Source organism: Melopsittacus undulatus, chromosome 6, assembly GCF_012275295.1.
Source record: "Melopsittacus undulatus isolate bMelUnd1 chromosome 6, bMelUnd1.mat.Z, whole genome shotgun sequence".
Classification (NCBI taxonomy): domain Eukaryota; kingdom Metazoa; phylum Chordata; class Aves; order Psittaciformes; family Psittaculidae; genus Melopsittacus; species Melopsittacus undulatus.
Genome location: NC_047532.1, coordinates 35,743,431 through 35,757,566, shown reverse-complemented (window position 1 = coordinate 35,757,566; position 14,136 = coordinate 35,743,431). Strand labels below are relative to the sequence as shown.

Sequence of the window (14,136 nt, the reverse complement as noted above, 5' to 3'; positions counted from 1 at the left end):
GGAAAGGAAGAAGTGGTCACAACCAGTCTGAGATTCAGCCTGGCTGGGCCACAGATACTGCTGGCTAGCAAGCTAATGTGGGGTCTGCAGGTGTCATTGCCCTCCTTCTTTAATTTCTGCTCAAGAAAGAGGGTGGAGAAGAGCCCATGGTAAGGCAAGGGCCTTGCAATGAGACGCTGCAAGACAGCACTGACTTTAACTTGGGAATACCATCATGCATTTATGCAAATAATTAATAATGAATGAATGAAAGTCTGTGGTAAATGCTAATGAAGCTTGGTCACCCAGCACAATGCTGTATATTGCAAGGCTATATATGCTGTATAATAGCTAAACAGGTTACTACAGAGATAAAAGACCAGCTTTCCAGAGCTGTTTTTCATGGCAAGGCAGCAGCGCTGTCTTTCTTTCTCCCAACAGACCATGGGGACAATCAGTGCATCTGGCCCTGGTTGCACTGGCTCTTGGCTCATGCTGCAGAGAAGGGCCCCAGGGTTACTGAGTCCATGTGAGCCCATTGCCCTGCCGTGACTGCACCCATGATGTGCCACCAGCACACACAGGAGCAGAGTGCTCCATCCCCTCAGCCATGTCATTGCCCCCAAAACCTGTCTCCCACCCTGGCCCCTGCTCACTCACATCATGCTGCTTCCTGTCCTGCTCACAAGACCAGGTTTGTCAAATGCCTGTCTGATTGCTAAAGACAGAAAAAGGAAGAGAAACTATGCTGCACCAGACTGCAGGAACACACACCCCCACCACCTCCCTCAGGCTTTAATACTTCTGCCCCCACACCTTCATGTCTTTTTATAACCTTGCAGTTCAGGGCTAAATTTAAGCTGCTGATTTCCCTCAACAAGAACTAAGCCCTTGCTCATTTCTGCAAGGTAACATCATGCTTATGCATGCTTTAAAAAAAAGAAGCAATAACAGTATGATCTGGCTATTAGCCAAACTCATCTGAAAAGCCCCAACAGTTCCTGCATCTCAGAAAGCTCTGTCTTCGTGACAGAGACAACAGCTACAGATTTTCACTCCTAGTCTGGAAGTTTCTTTGCAGAAGACAAATACACCTTTCAAAAGCCCACATGCATCCCACAAATACTTGGGGGTGCTCTCATGCCATGAAATACAGGAATATTTGGGGGCATCTGGGGCTACCTGGCAAGGAATGTGAGCAACAAATACAGACACAAGCAAATGAAACTCATGCCACGTCTTGGCACCCTTAATGGTTGGACTTGATGATCTTAAAGGTCTTTTCCTACCTAGCTGATTCTGTGATCCTGAGTCAATCTCAAGGGGGAAACAGGTATCAGAGCCTCTGGCAACTCATAAACAAGCTGCAGGTTTTTACTCAAAGGAAAAACCTTCTGAGACCACACATTGCCTCTGGAGATAAACTTACTGTTAACTTTCCTGGCAGGCAGGGAAGGTGTCAGCTCTTCCCCATGTGGATGTGCCAGCATCTGTAAGTCTTGGCTAGGTGCTGCCACTTCCTTCCATCAATCATCCTCCCCTCCATGGAAACTCATCACTCGTCACCCATCAATCACCCATCAATCGTCCTCCCCTCCATGGAAACATACCTTCAGGGAAGGTGGAAACATCCCTCTCCTACATGGATCTAGTTGCTGATAATCACCCATCAGTGATCTGAAGAGTTCTGAAACTGCAGAGAAGACAAGCAGACCTTATTTCTCTAACACTGGTTTACAAATCATCTTTTATACTGCAAGCAATTATTCCGATAGTGTAGACATAGTAGCCTATGGCATTGGAGGGAGCCATGTTACAGTTATCTCCAGAGGCTGGTGTCTTTGTTAGTGAGGATCAATAGATGGGGAAGCCAGTGCCAGCCTTGTACTGCTACAGTAAAAGTCAGTTGGAGAAACTCTCTAAGACTCAATTTGGAGTTTTAGAAAGCAGGCATTGTTTATTGCAGCACTGGGTGCACAGGTGAATCATTTTGCAGAGGTGAGCGCACCCGTTTCTTGCCGGCAGCAGCTATATATTTAGCATACCATGCATATTTACAGTATATCCAGGAACTAATTATAATATTTGCCTTTTAATTATGTGTGCACTTTCTTGCTGAGTGGGGGTCTCTGGCAATCACCAACAGTCTTCCTCACTGTGTTTACTGAATGACCTCAGTGCTTGTGCACACTTGCAAGGTCCTAGCGCTGAGTTAGCAGTTGGTATGTCCTTGCTTCTGTTCTGTTCCAGTCTCGCCCCACTTTGGGTGCCACTGCTATCTTGAAAGCTGGCATCCTTGGTCTTATTTACTGTCTCCTTCGTTGTTATCAGTCCCATAATGTTTCTTCCCCTGTCAGCTGTCTTTGGTCTTATTTACTGTCTCCTTAGTCAGTATCAGTCCCATGGTGTTCCTTCCCCCGGCAGCCCTGTCATTACTTTCTCTCTTCGTGTTAGTAAGTTAGAATAGTTTTGTCTATTCTACTATGTTAAAGGCACACACACTATTGTTAGTTTAAAATTTAAGCCTACAGTACCTTTTGGGAACTTACTTAACAGGCTCAGTCTGACTGGTATACTCCCATTTATCCCAAGCAGAAGAATGCACTGTATCCAAAGTACATTATATGTTGAAAAGGAGTCTTCGGAACTCCTAATAAAAAAAAGTGGGGTGTCCACATTCTGATATTAAAAACATATATAGATTTAATACATATATACACATTATATATACACATATATAGCTTAAATAACTTATAGTTTATATATATATACATACATATATAACTTAAATAATGTATTTTTAAATTACCCTATATTATTGATAGCACTGAAAAAGGTATATTTTATTTGTATAAACATCCCCACTATTATAGTCTATTTGTGAAAAGGCTCTTATTTTTTCTCTTCCCTATTAATATATTATATATATGATATATACCTTCCCCATTAATATATAATATATATATTACATATACCACAGAATACGTAAAAATCCACAAACCAAGTAAGAAGTCTTCTCCAAGACCATCTGACTGTTCTGGCCTTGTTTTCACGCCAGGCAGTGGGATCGGGGTATGGGGGAAAGGACTTGGCACTCCAGGATGGAGACCAGAATCTCAAGGCCTAAGAACATTAATTGTCTAATCTCAAAAGACACACTCATATGCCTATGTCAAAGTGTCTCAACAGCTTTACACCCCAAGGAGTCAAGTTGTTCCACATACAATGAGCCAAGAGCAACCACATACAAGAGGCCAAGTACAACCCATGTACAAGATTTACAGAATCATCTAGAATGATCAAACTAGGTTGGAAAAGACCTTTAAGATCATCCAGTCCACCTGTTACCCGAGGACTGCCAAGTCCGCCACTAAACCATGTCACCAAAGGCCTCATCTACATGTTTTTTGAACACTTCCATGGATGGTGATTCCACCATTTCCCTGGGAAGCTTGTTCCAATGACTGGCTACCCCTTCAGTGAAGAAATTGTTCCTAATATCCAGTCTAGAACTCCCCTTGGTACAACTTGAGGCCATTACCTCCTGTCCTATCCCTTGTTACCTGGGAGAAGAGATTAGCCACCTCCTCTCTCCATCCTCCTTTCAGCTCGCTGTAGGGAGGTAAGATGTCCCCTGAGCCTTCTCCACACAAAACACGCCCAGCTTCCTCAGCCGCTCCTCATAAGCCTTGTGCTCCAGACCTTTCCCCCAGAGGCCAGTGACCCACGTACCAGGGTCCAAGCGCAACCCCTCCACACGGAGCCGAGTGTGTCCCCGGGGGCCGCCGCCCCCCTCCGGCGGGAAGGAGAGGTACGGAGCGGCACTTGCTTTACGCTCGCGGGCCGGCGTTGGGGCGGCAACACCGTGGGGGCTCCGTTACCGCGGACAGCTCCGTTGCCGGGGTAACGGCCCCTCCCCGTGCTCCAGCCGCCCGGAGCATGCCGGGACCGGGGCGGAGGCCGCGCGCAGCCGCTGCTCGCCTCAGCACCGCCTCCTCGTTCGCTCCCTCTCCCTCCGGCGGCCCGATGGTGGTGGCGGTGGCGCGGCGCGATGAGCCGCCCGTCTTCCGCCGGCCCCGGCGCTAGCAAGCCCTGCAGCAAGCAGCAGCACACCCCGTCCCCCGCCGTACCCGCCGCCGTCCTGCCGGGACCCGGCGGGACTTCCTCGCCCCCTCCTCCCCCGCCGCCTCCCCCCCCGCCACCTCCTCCTCCTCCGCATCAGCACCACGAACTGACCTCGCTCTTCGAGTGTCCGGTCTGCTTCGACTATGTGCTGCCGCCCATCCTGCAGTGTCAGGCCGGGCACCTGGTCTGCAATCAATGCCGGCAGAAGCTGAGCCTCTGCCCCACTTGCCGGGGCTCCCTCACCCCGAGCATCCGGAATCTTGCCATGGAGAAGGTGGCCTCGGCCGTGCTCTTCCCCTGCAAGGTAAGTGCAGGAGTGGGGGATCTGGGGGGAGCGAAAGGTGGCAAGAGGATTGGAATGTGGGGGTGTCCGGCCGGCAAAGCAGGACATTCCCCCCGCTCTATCATCACCTCCCTACCCTCAATCTTCAAGCTTTCTCCATACACCCTCTTCCCTCATTAAAAAAAAAAAAAAGAGAAAGAGGGGAGGCACAATGGTCAAAAGAAAGGAGAGAAACTTCTCATCGGAAAAGTTGGCTGCTCACAGTCACATTGAATCCCCACTGCCAGTGGAAAAGCTTACCGGTTTGGGCGTTTCGGTATAAACACAGCTTTGAAATGTAGTGGTTTTCTTTTGAACGGTGAGAGATATTCTTTCAGGGTGAATGATCTTTCAGTTCCAAAACGCTGTAAACGAGCTGCAGTAGATACAGCGTCACATTTGGGTCTGCGGTGGCCTCGGATTTGTATGCTGAAGGGACCGAGGAGGGGAGAACACACCAATGGAGAGTTTCCCGGTGGGTTTATGTCTTGCCTTTGTTGCTAGCATGATAGATAAATTGCAGCTCATAAGGAGACTTTAAGGAGCTTTCTAAGCTTTATCCAGTAAAGGTTTGCTTGCTTGGTAGTTTGTAAAAGGCAATGATATCAAAAATGCCTATACCAAAGATACCCTAAGAGTCTCCTGCAAGAGCATGTGGGACTCATCCAGAGCCACTGCAGACAGCAAAGCTCTGCAAAGCCTTAATTTTCCGCTGGTCTGTATCCCCTTCTTTCCTTTATTTCTACCCCACCATAAACACCGAACAGCAAGGGAGGTGCTTGTTGGTCTCCATTACCCAATTTCACGAGTCTGCAGGTTTCTAAAGTGAAATAAGATGATCGGAGTGCCACCAGCCTTTAAAGGCAATGCTTCTGATGCTTCTTTCTCATTCACTGAAAATCCTGCCCTAAATGTTGTCCTAGTATTTGGCACAGCCAGTAGATAAAAAAGCTAAACATTTTTTTCCCCTCTCCACAGTTATTTTAACCTATGGTGATACTCAGTCATTAACAAGTGGTTTATGGAGGTGTCTCTCTTGTTAGCTCCCTGCAACCCTCCTTGGGAAGGACAGGGGCTGGTAACCTGTCAGGTCAGTAACAATACCTGAATTAGTCTTTTTTTTCATGTCTGTTCTGTTGCAGAGTTGCATAACTTAGAATAGTATTAAGTATTAAACGCTGAAGTCTCTTCCCTTTAGTGAGTTTGTACTTTGAAAGCTAAGTGAACTGCTCTAATGTACACATCCTTCCTAATAGATATTAACCAGGACAGCAGATGTATACACACAGGCAATGCTGAGCAGGTCATTTTTATATCTTCTTGGAGCCTCTCAATGCTTGTACCTCTGTAGTACCAAAACCACTTTAAAAACGTAAGCTGAAGCAACAGAGGGACGGATACAGGAACTCCTAGAGCTATTCCTGAGGTAGAATATGAGAACAAAGTTTTAGCATATGGAGCTCTGCATGGCAAGGTGAGGAGCTACGGTCAGGCTGCCAGTGGGACCAGTGTGGCCAGAGTGGGTGCAGTGGGAGCTGTGAGCAGGCTTACTCCACTTTTACCTGGAAAAGCCAGTCACTTGAGCAGCTGTCCCCAGCCAGCCTGCAGGAGCATCATTAAGGATGCACAGAGAGTAACAGCACCTCCAGAGCAAATTGTCTGTGTCAGTTCCTGCAGCACAGTGTGGTCCATGGCAAGAGCCCCATCTGACGCAGGGCTGGCTGGGTCACAGGATGTGATGGCTGTCAACGACTTGCAGAGCTTTTGACAGTGTGGGGCTGTTTCAGTGCTCACCCTTAACTGGGAGGTGGCAATAGCAGATGGAGCGTGGTGGTGGGACACAGGTCCTCTCTGCTGAACACAGGTGCAGTGGGTCAGTCTCATCTGTGGTGGCTGGTATTCCCTGCTTGTCTTAAATGAAATGGACCAGAGTCCTCACAACCCTTCATTGTCTGAGCCACAGCTCTGCTGCCTACAGGATGCCAGTTTTTCCAGCAGCCAAACCTCTAGGCAGGAGTCCTGCCAGCTTATCCCCAAGTGCTGGGGATCAGCATCTTGGTTATGGACTGGGAGAGATTTGGCTCTGACCTGGTAGTGTTTTGGTGGTCTCTGCCATAACCCAAGGAGCGGCACATGCTTTATGCTGTGCTGGTCAGCACACTGGAAGCTGAGACAGGCAGGAGACTGTGGACTCCAAACTTGGGACTTGGTTTGGTTTCCTGGTACAGTGCCTGTAAGTGAGTTAACGGCTGGTAGAGTTGGAAAGTGACTTTGACGCAATAGTTGTCAGTGTGCTACATCTCACTGCTGCCCAGTGAGATGCCAGTGCAGGTAGGGGTGGCAGCAGTCCCTGGCCCCAGCTGCATGCGTGGGGCAGGCAGGCAGCACTGCCTGCAGGATGCCAGGTTCCCTCATGCCACATTGCAGTGGTCACAGTTGCACCTGTGAGTTGCCTACCTCAGACCATGGCCCCAAAAACATGATCCTCCTGAAGCCCTGCATCTGAGACCAGGCTGTGGTACAACTCACACTGGAGCATGCATCCTCCCTGTATTCCAGCATCCGCTCTGAGTTCTCCACCCCTCGCTCACTGGGCATCCAGAAGCTCATCACAGAGGTGTAAATAAGTCTCTCCTCCTCTTTCCTCACACACCCTCTCTTTTATGTGGTTTTTTTCCGCTGTGAGCAATTCCTGCTCTGCTGCTTTCACTGTTCCCAAGAGCTGCAAAGTGAAATTAGCACACATTAATGCTTTTCACTCTCACTTTTTGAGCCCAGAAACAGTGACATGCTGTCAGGGCTGTAATTCTCAGTCAGTATTATGTAGGCAGCCAGCAAGGACGTGACCCACCATGTCCCTCAGTAGTGGGCATCCATCAGGTGCTGCAGCAGCACAAGGGGTTTTGGCAAGAACCACCCTGCTCTGCAGCAGCACGTAGCAGCTCACTGGGGCCTGGCCCTGGTCTGACTCACCTGGGGGTTTTACCATGTTAGAGGAACCCAATATAAGCTTTCAGGGGGGAGGGGGAGGAAGTCAGAGTTTCAGAAAATGTGAAAGAACAAATAGAGGAGCTGGTCTGTCCAGAGGATGACCCTGCTCTTCTAGAGACAACTGTGAATTGTTATTGCACCTCTGTGCTTTACAGGGCTTCTGGAAAAAAAAAATCTATAGGACGATTTATATCTTAAAGTCACAGTAGAGTTACAATATAAAATGCCTGTTAGTGCTGTAAGCAGTCTGCGGAAGATAAAATGCACATCAAACACACTCAAACTCCTAATTAATGAGTGTCAAAAGGAATTAATTGTTTTTCCTTCATCTTTTAAATAAGTTCAAGTGGAAAATAATATAGATGTGCTTTCTAATGATGAAGCTGACTTAATTTGGATATAGATCCTTCTGTAACTTTGTGGGGTTTGTCTTATATGAACTACAAAAGAAAATAAATCTTATGAAGTGGGAGCATCTTGAACAGACACCAGAATCCATTTACACAGCAGTTGTGTGAGATATGCTGTGATCATTAGCTGCTAAACTTGGAACCACAACCTGGCTAACCAAGCAGTGTAAGAGGTGTTCCTCAAGTTAACCACTTCATCAAAAATCTATGAGGAAACAAGTAGAGTTGTGAGTGTTCTCCGTTGTCACCAGCAGAACTGCAGTCCTCATGTAACCATGAGCATTAAGCTGACATCCATGCCCTGACATGTTTTGCTAGCCTGTTACGGTGGGGCTTGACAAACTGCTTGAGTGATCTTGGCATGACATGGGACCAGCACTCCTCATCTGCCCTGTGTAAAAGAGCAGGCAGTTACTGCTTGCATTTCAGGGAACTAGAACTTGCCTCCAACATACAGAGGCAAAAACTAGCCCATCACTAAGGAAAGAATATCCAATAGCAAATTCAGTGGTTTTTACGCCCGGAGAGCAGCCTGGCTGGGCAGCTGTATAGATGGCAATTAGCAGTGTGTGATGGGGAAATAAGTATTACAAACAAAATGCTACCACCACCCCCAAAAAACACAAACCTCCTTCATAAGTATACCAGTGCATTCTCACTGTTGTGATTAATTCAACCTAACAATAAGTTTTACTTAAAGGAAATTACTTTTCTAATTATTGCATACATTTAAAAAATTGCAGTACCTTGGGCTTTTTCAGGGATTAAAACCCCATTCTTACCAGCTTTCCTTGGAGCAGTGATGCTCTGCATTTTGGAAGCTGGGAGAGATACTTCGCTTGAAGAGAGTCTTCCAAAAATCATAGTCATCTCTAACTGGAGATACTGCCATGTTTCCGAGTTTCCAGGTGATTCTGGTCCTTTTGAAGAAAAATGAATCCAGTAAATTCATTATACTGTGCTCTTACACTTTACTTTATGGAAAAGTTTTTTTTATCTCATAACCAACACTGTTTGAAAGTGGAAAGCACCATAAGCTTGTATATAAGCAAGTCTTAATCACTTTTAAAAATTTCATTTAGACAGGTAATAGGAGGTAGCCAGAACCACCTTACATCCTTAGACCGCTGCTGCTACACCATTAGTTCAAGAGAAAGCATGACAGATTTCCCATGTAAGCAAACAACCTCCAAACAGAAATTGCATGTTCATGTTATTGTATCCAGACTTACTCCTGTATGTTGTCCAGTGCTGCCTCTATGGCCTATTAAGAGCTTTAATTAAAAAAAAAAACGATGTCATTTTAAAGATTTTAAGCAGATCTACTAAACCTGAGTAAGATCATACTTCCTATTTTCAACACAGAGTAGACTCTAATAAAGGGGGAGGGAGGTTGATAAAAATGCAGTTTTGGTTTTAATTGAACAGATATCCGTTACACACAGGTGTCTGCTTACATCATGGTGCCTGCACATATGCAGAGAGCTCACACACTCTGTCTGAAACAACAGGACATTCACTGGTCCTATCCCATATGAGCAGTAACAGCAGACCCAGCACTGCTGGCAGAGAAGTTTTTAAGTGGTTTCTGCCAGACAGCTGGCTGTGGCATGAGCCTTTTTCTTCACCTGTGCAAGGCTGGGGGAAGCATGGAGGCTCACTGTTGTCTGGGTAGGACCTCACCGTGCATCCCTGGGAGAGCTCCACAGTATTGCTGCTAGACTAGGCTGAGCATTTGTGCCCAAGCTGCAGTCAATGCTTTGGGAGGCTGGAGAGATCTTAAAAGCAGGGACAGATGTTTTATGAAGCACTGGAGGAGGGAAAAGCACAAAAGGGTCTCAGTTGTAGCTGGGTCCCCGAACGTTGCTAACACACATACAGGAGCAGGCAGACCTCTTCTTTCTAGAATTACTTATATCTACAGCTGTTTGTATACTAGAGGGAGAGTCTGCTGACTAGAGCAGGAGGGGTTTGAACTTGGCAGTCTGTTCATAGCTCTCCCACTGATTTCCCATGTGGCTTCAGACAAGTTACTTTAATCCTGTGTTCTTGCCTGCCTTCATTTATAGGGTTGATAATACCAGCCTACCTCTGCTAAGCACTTGCAAGCTTAACTGATGTTTTCCAAATGCTTTAGGATACTCAGAAAGCTATCCTGTCAAAGTGAAGCTCAGAGCAGCACATGCAGAGTGACATATGTGGCAAAAACAAGGCATGTTAGGTCTTGTATGTAGTGACAGGTTCCAAGCTGATAATTTCCTTTTAGAAAGAGAATACAGTGCTAAGCCATGAACTAAAACTAAACTGTGAAAACAAGTACATAATACTTTCCAGCTTGGAATTCTAGAAATTATGAGAAGGGCAATAAAAAAGCAGAAAACAGTCATGCCAGCCCAGACATTAGTGGCATGCCTGCATTGTTAGCATTGTGCACAGCCCTGGCTGTCAGTCTCAAGGAGACAGTAGGGGTGGAAAAGGTGCACAGGCCAAGTAACTCAAAGGTATCATATAACCTCTACACAGGGAGAGACGGAGGAGGCTTTTGAGGGGTATAATGAAGATCAGTGACCTTTGCCAAGCAGTATGAAGAGAGCATGTCAGGTTTTGCTTTACGTGGTCGTCCACCACTGGTAGGGCTCCTTACCAGATGAAACCCACAACAATGGGTTAGGAAGCATACAAAAGGAGGTCCTTGTAAAAATGAAGGTAAAGTTACCACTATTTGCTCATCTTGTTTTTATACTCTTCCGTTTGTAGTCATCAGTGGTCATTTTCCCATACACATCAGGTTTCACTTAAGCAGCAGCTTGTAAATTTTTACTGGTTTTCTTAATGAGGTTAGACTTGGAGCTGCGCTCCAACACCTGGTATGATTGAAGTGTTAAACAGGGCTATGAACACTGAAAATTCCAGCAGACCAGTGGGGATGGAAGCATACACATACCTGGGTGGCTGCATTATGCAGCAGGGCATCAGGCACAGCAGCCCAGGCATTTGCAGGAGGATGCCTTATTCCACCTCAGTGCCCTGCAATAAAGCCATTAGCACAGGATTAAGCAGTAGGGGCAGACACTGTAAGTGAAGGCTCACGTTAACTCTTTATGGCTTATAAACCAAACTCCTTCGGAAGAAGGTAGAGTTTCTATCCCAGTATTCCTAGCACCCTGTTGCATCATGGGTGATTTGTATCTTGGCATTTAGAGCAGAAACTTACTGCACGCATATTATCTCAGAAATAATAATTTATTCCTTGGTTGTATCTGTCCTCAAGGAGGTGTCACAGCATTTGTAAGCAGCCATGCATGCATGTTGTAACCTGCATGATAGTAGTAGCAGTGGTGTCAATATCACTACTGATACCTACAGACCTGGAAAATAGGAGAGACCTTTATGTCTCTGTGAAAGTAGCATAAAAGCAGAGTGGTCAGTGTGGACAACTGAATTGACTGCAGAAGAAGGAAAAGTGACCCCAGCTGGTTAAGCAAATTAACCCTCTGTTGTGGTTTAAATCAAGTCCACACACAGCTCGTTCATTCACTCCCCCCTTTGCTCCCCCAACTCCCGGAGAGTTAGGAAGGAGAATCCAAAGAATGTGGCCCCCATGGATTGAGATAAGAACGGTTTAACAGTTAAAGCATAACACAAATCACTACTGCCATTACTACTACAAATAATAATGATACAGCCAATAACAAGTGAAGAGAATACAACACCTCACCAGCCACCGACCCATAGCTCACCCCACCCTGCCCAACCAAGCACCGACCGATATCTCCTCCATCCCCCCAGCGCTCCAGCCCTTCCAGCTCTCTCCCAGTTACCTCCTGGGCATCACGGGCTATGGTATGGAATACCTCTTTGGCTAGCCTGGGTCAGGTGTCCTGTCTCTCCTTCCTCCCGGCCTCCCCTCCTCCCTGGCAGAGCATGAGCTCAGAAAAAGGCCTTGAACAAACCGAACAACCAAGCAGTAATTCAAAACATGCTTGCTATCAGCAAACGTTCTCAGCCCGAAAGTCAAAACACAGCACTGCACCAGCTACCAAGAAGGAGAAAAATGACTGCTACTGCTCAAACCATGACACCCTCTAAGTTGCCCAATGACATTAAAAGAAGTTAGATAGTACTTATTTGCATGCTAGCTTTATGCTTAGAGACAAGTCATCCTCACTTCTCACAACTGCAGTGTTGAAACTGTTCCAGTGTTTAAAAAAAGCTGTGGAGAATCTGCATTTGAATTTAATGGGAGTGTTTTTGCTCTGTGATGGTAATAAGGTACATCTATTAAAAATACTTCACTCTAGTTGCTCTTTGCTGAAACTAGAATCCTTTGTTCTTTTTAAAGAAAAGAAAAATTCAAACCAGGACCACTTCAGCTGATCTGGACCTATCAGATCTAACCACAACAGCAAATCTATCTACAACTCAGCCTTACACTCCATTTTATCTAAGTGCTTGCATTAGAAAAAAAAGCCAACCACACAAAGACAAGAATTCATTTTTAAGTGGAAACAAAAATAAGTAAATCTCAGCTCTGAATCCAGGGCTAAATAGAAGCATCTAATGTAAAATTTGCAAAGAGAACAAGAGTTCTGGTTTAATACCAGTGTTTCCAGTTGACAGACAGCAAACACAAGTGCTGGTGCCTTTCCTGACAGCTTGTATTTGGTCTTTTTCCAGTATGCCACAACAGGCTGCTCTCTGACACTCCATCACACAGAAAAGCCAGAACACGAAGACATCTGTGAGTATCGTCCCTACTCCTGCCCATGCCCTGGTGCCTCCTGTAAATGGCAGGGATCCCTGGAAGCCGTGATGTCCCACCTCATGCATGCCCACAAAAGCATTACCACCCTTCAGGGAGAAGACATCGTTTTTCTTGCCACAGACATTAACCTTCCAGGGGCAGTTGACTGGGTGATGATGCAGTCATGCTTCGGTCACCACTTCATGTTGGTGCTGGAGAAACAAGAGAAGTACGAAGGTCACCAGCAGTTCTTTGCCATTGTGCTGCTCATTGGCACCCGTAAGCAAGCGGAGAACTTTGCCTATAGACTGGAGCTGAATGGCAACCGCCGCCGGCTGACGTGGGAGGCAACGCCCCGCTCCATCCACGACGGGGTATCTGCAGCCATTCTGAACAGTGACTGCCTAGTTTTTGATACAGCTATAGCACACCTTTTTGCTGACAATGGGAACCTTGGCATTAACGTGACTATCTCTACATGTTGTCCATGATGTGTTTGCATAGCTAGTGAAACCTAGGCTGTCTGGACATAGTGCTTTACATTCACCAAGGGTTTTCTTTTGCTTCCTTTTTTTTTTTTAATGATATTCAACTATGCCATTGTATATGCTAAGGTTCCTAACTAGCCAACATTTTAAACTTTGGAGAGAAGAGCAACGAGAGTGTCCTATAAGTAACATGAGTGAGAAAAGGTCTTTTTAAATTCTTGGGTGCCTTAGGAAGATTCCCCACACACAGTCACCTTTCTTAATTTAATTATATTTTATTTAAGGAGTGCTTCCATTAGACATGTGGCTTAAGAGACTTGAAGGACTGCATTCCTGTTCAGAGCACACCCAAAAGCCCTTTCAGCAGGAACACAGACTTGTTCTCTCACTGGTGAGCTTTAATAACTGTTTTTAGTAGGTGGGAAAGGAAAGAAATCCAAGCAACCTCTCACAAGAGAGGTTGTGAATCAAAGGGGAACAATAGGTACTTCAGTGTTGATACTCTATTTCCTCCTACCTTATTAAAAAGGGATGGGTGCTGGATCATGTGCTGGGGTTTTGAAAGAAAAAAGGCGAGGAGGGGCTGAGGTAAAGCAGGGCAAGTTTCACAGTGTGGGAACTGCCAGCTCCTGTCCATTTTAGGGGAATTGAGTGAGCCCAGCACATGGCACAACCACTCACAGCCAGGTGCAGGTGAGAGCAGGAGGCACACATCCAATGCATCTAAAACAGCTAGAGCCAAGAATATAGTAATAAGCTGTCCACATGCAGCTTTCCTTGGAGACATACTTGACTATTGATTATTGTAAAAGACTAACAATATAGTGAGAGTTTTATGGCCAGTGTCGCATCATTTGCTATTTAAGTTTTGTTGCCATAGTTACTTTTATTTTGTAATAAATATCTTGCAAAAACTACACTGCATAGCATGCTGTGCTAACACGTGTGTGCGTGATGGTAGCTCTTGCTTCCTGGTTACTCTGTGCACTCTGCCTCGTTGGATCTGCTGGGCTTCCCCAGGAAGAGCCATGTCACCCAGGTGAGCTTCCCATTTTGCCTCCCCAGCTCTGCTGCCAC

The 14,136-nt window shown here is 46.1% G+C and overlaps 1 protein-coding gene and 1 long non-coding RNA gene across 2 annotated transcripts; one reads left to right on the top strand and one right to left on the bottom strand.

Annotated features, from left to right (window-relative positions):
- Window positions 1–3,976: 3,976 nt before the first annotated feature.
- Window positions 3,977–13,976, top strand: SIAH2 (siah E3 ubiquitin protein ligase 2). The gene is made up of 2 exons (XM_013130657.3): window positions 3,977–4,408; window positions 12,505–13,976. The coding sequence occupies exons 1-2, from the start codon at window positions 4,031–4,033 to the stop codon at window positions 13,060–13,062; spliced, it is 936 nt and encodes a 311-aa protein (XP_012986111.3). The 5' UTR covers window positions 3,977–4,030; the 3' UTR covers window positions 13,063–13,976.
- Window positions 8,132–10,883, bottom strand: LOC115947582 (uncharacterized). The gene is made up of 3 exons (XR_004081481.1): window positions 10,772–10,883; window positions 8,610–8,747; window positions 8,132–8,218 (listed from the first exon to the last, which is right to left on the bottom strand). It is a non-coding gene; the product is annotated as an uncharacterized lncRNA (long non-coding RNA).
- Window positions 13,977–14,136: the final 160 nt, after the last annotated feature.

What these genes read in the sequence shown, in the direction of transcription:
- SIAH2 (XM_013130657.3), top strand. Translation starts at nt 4,031, where the DNA reads ATGAGCCGCCCGTCTTCCGCCGGCCCCGGCGCTAGCAAGCCCTGCAGC. An exon ending in CCGTGCTCTTCCCCTGCAAG is followed by an intron (nt 4,409 to 12,504) that starts GTAAGTGCAGGA and finishes GTCTTTTTCCAG; the next exon opens with TATGCCACAACAGGCTGCTC.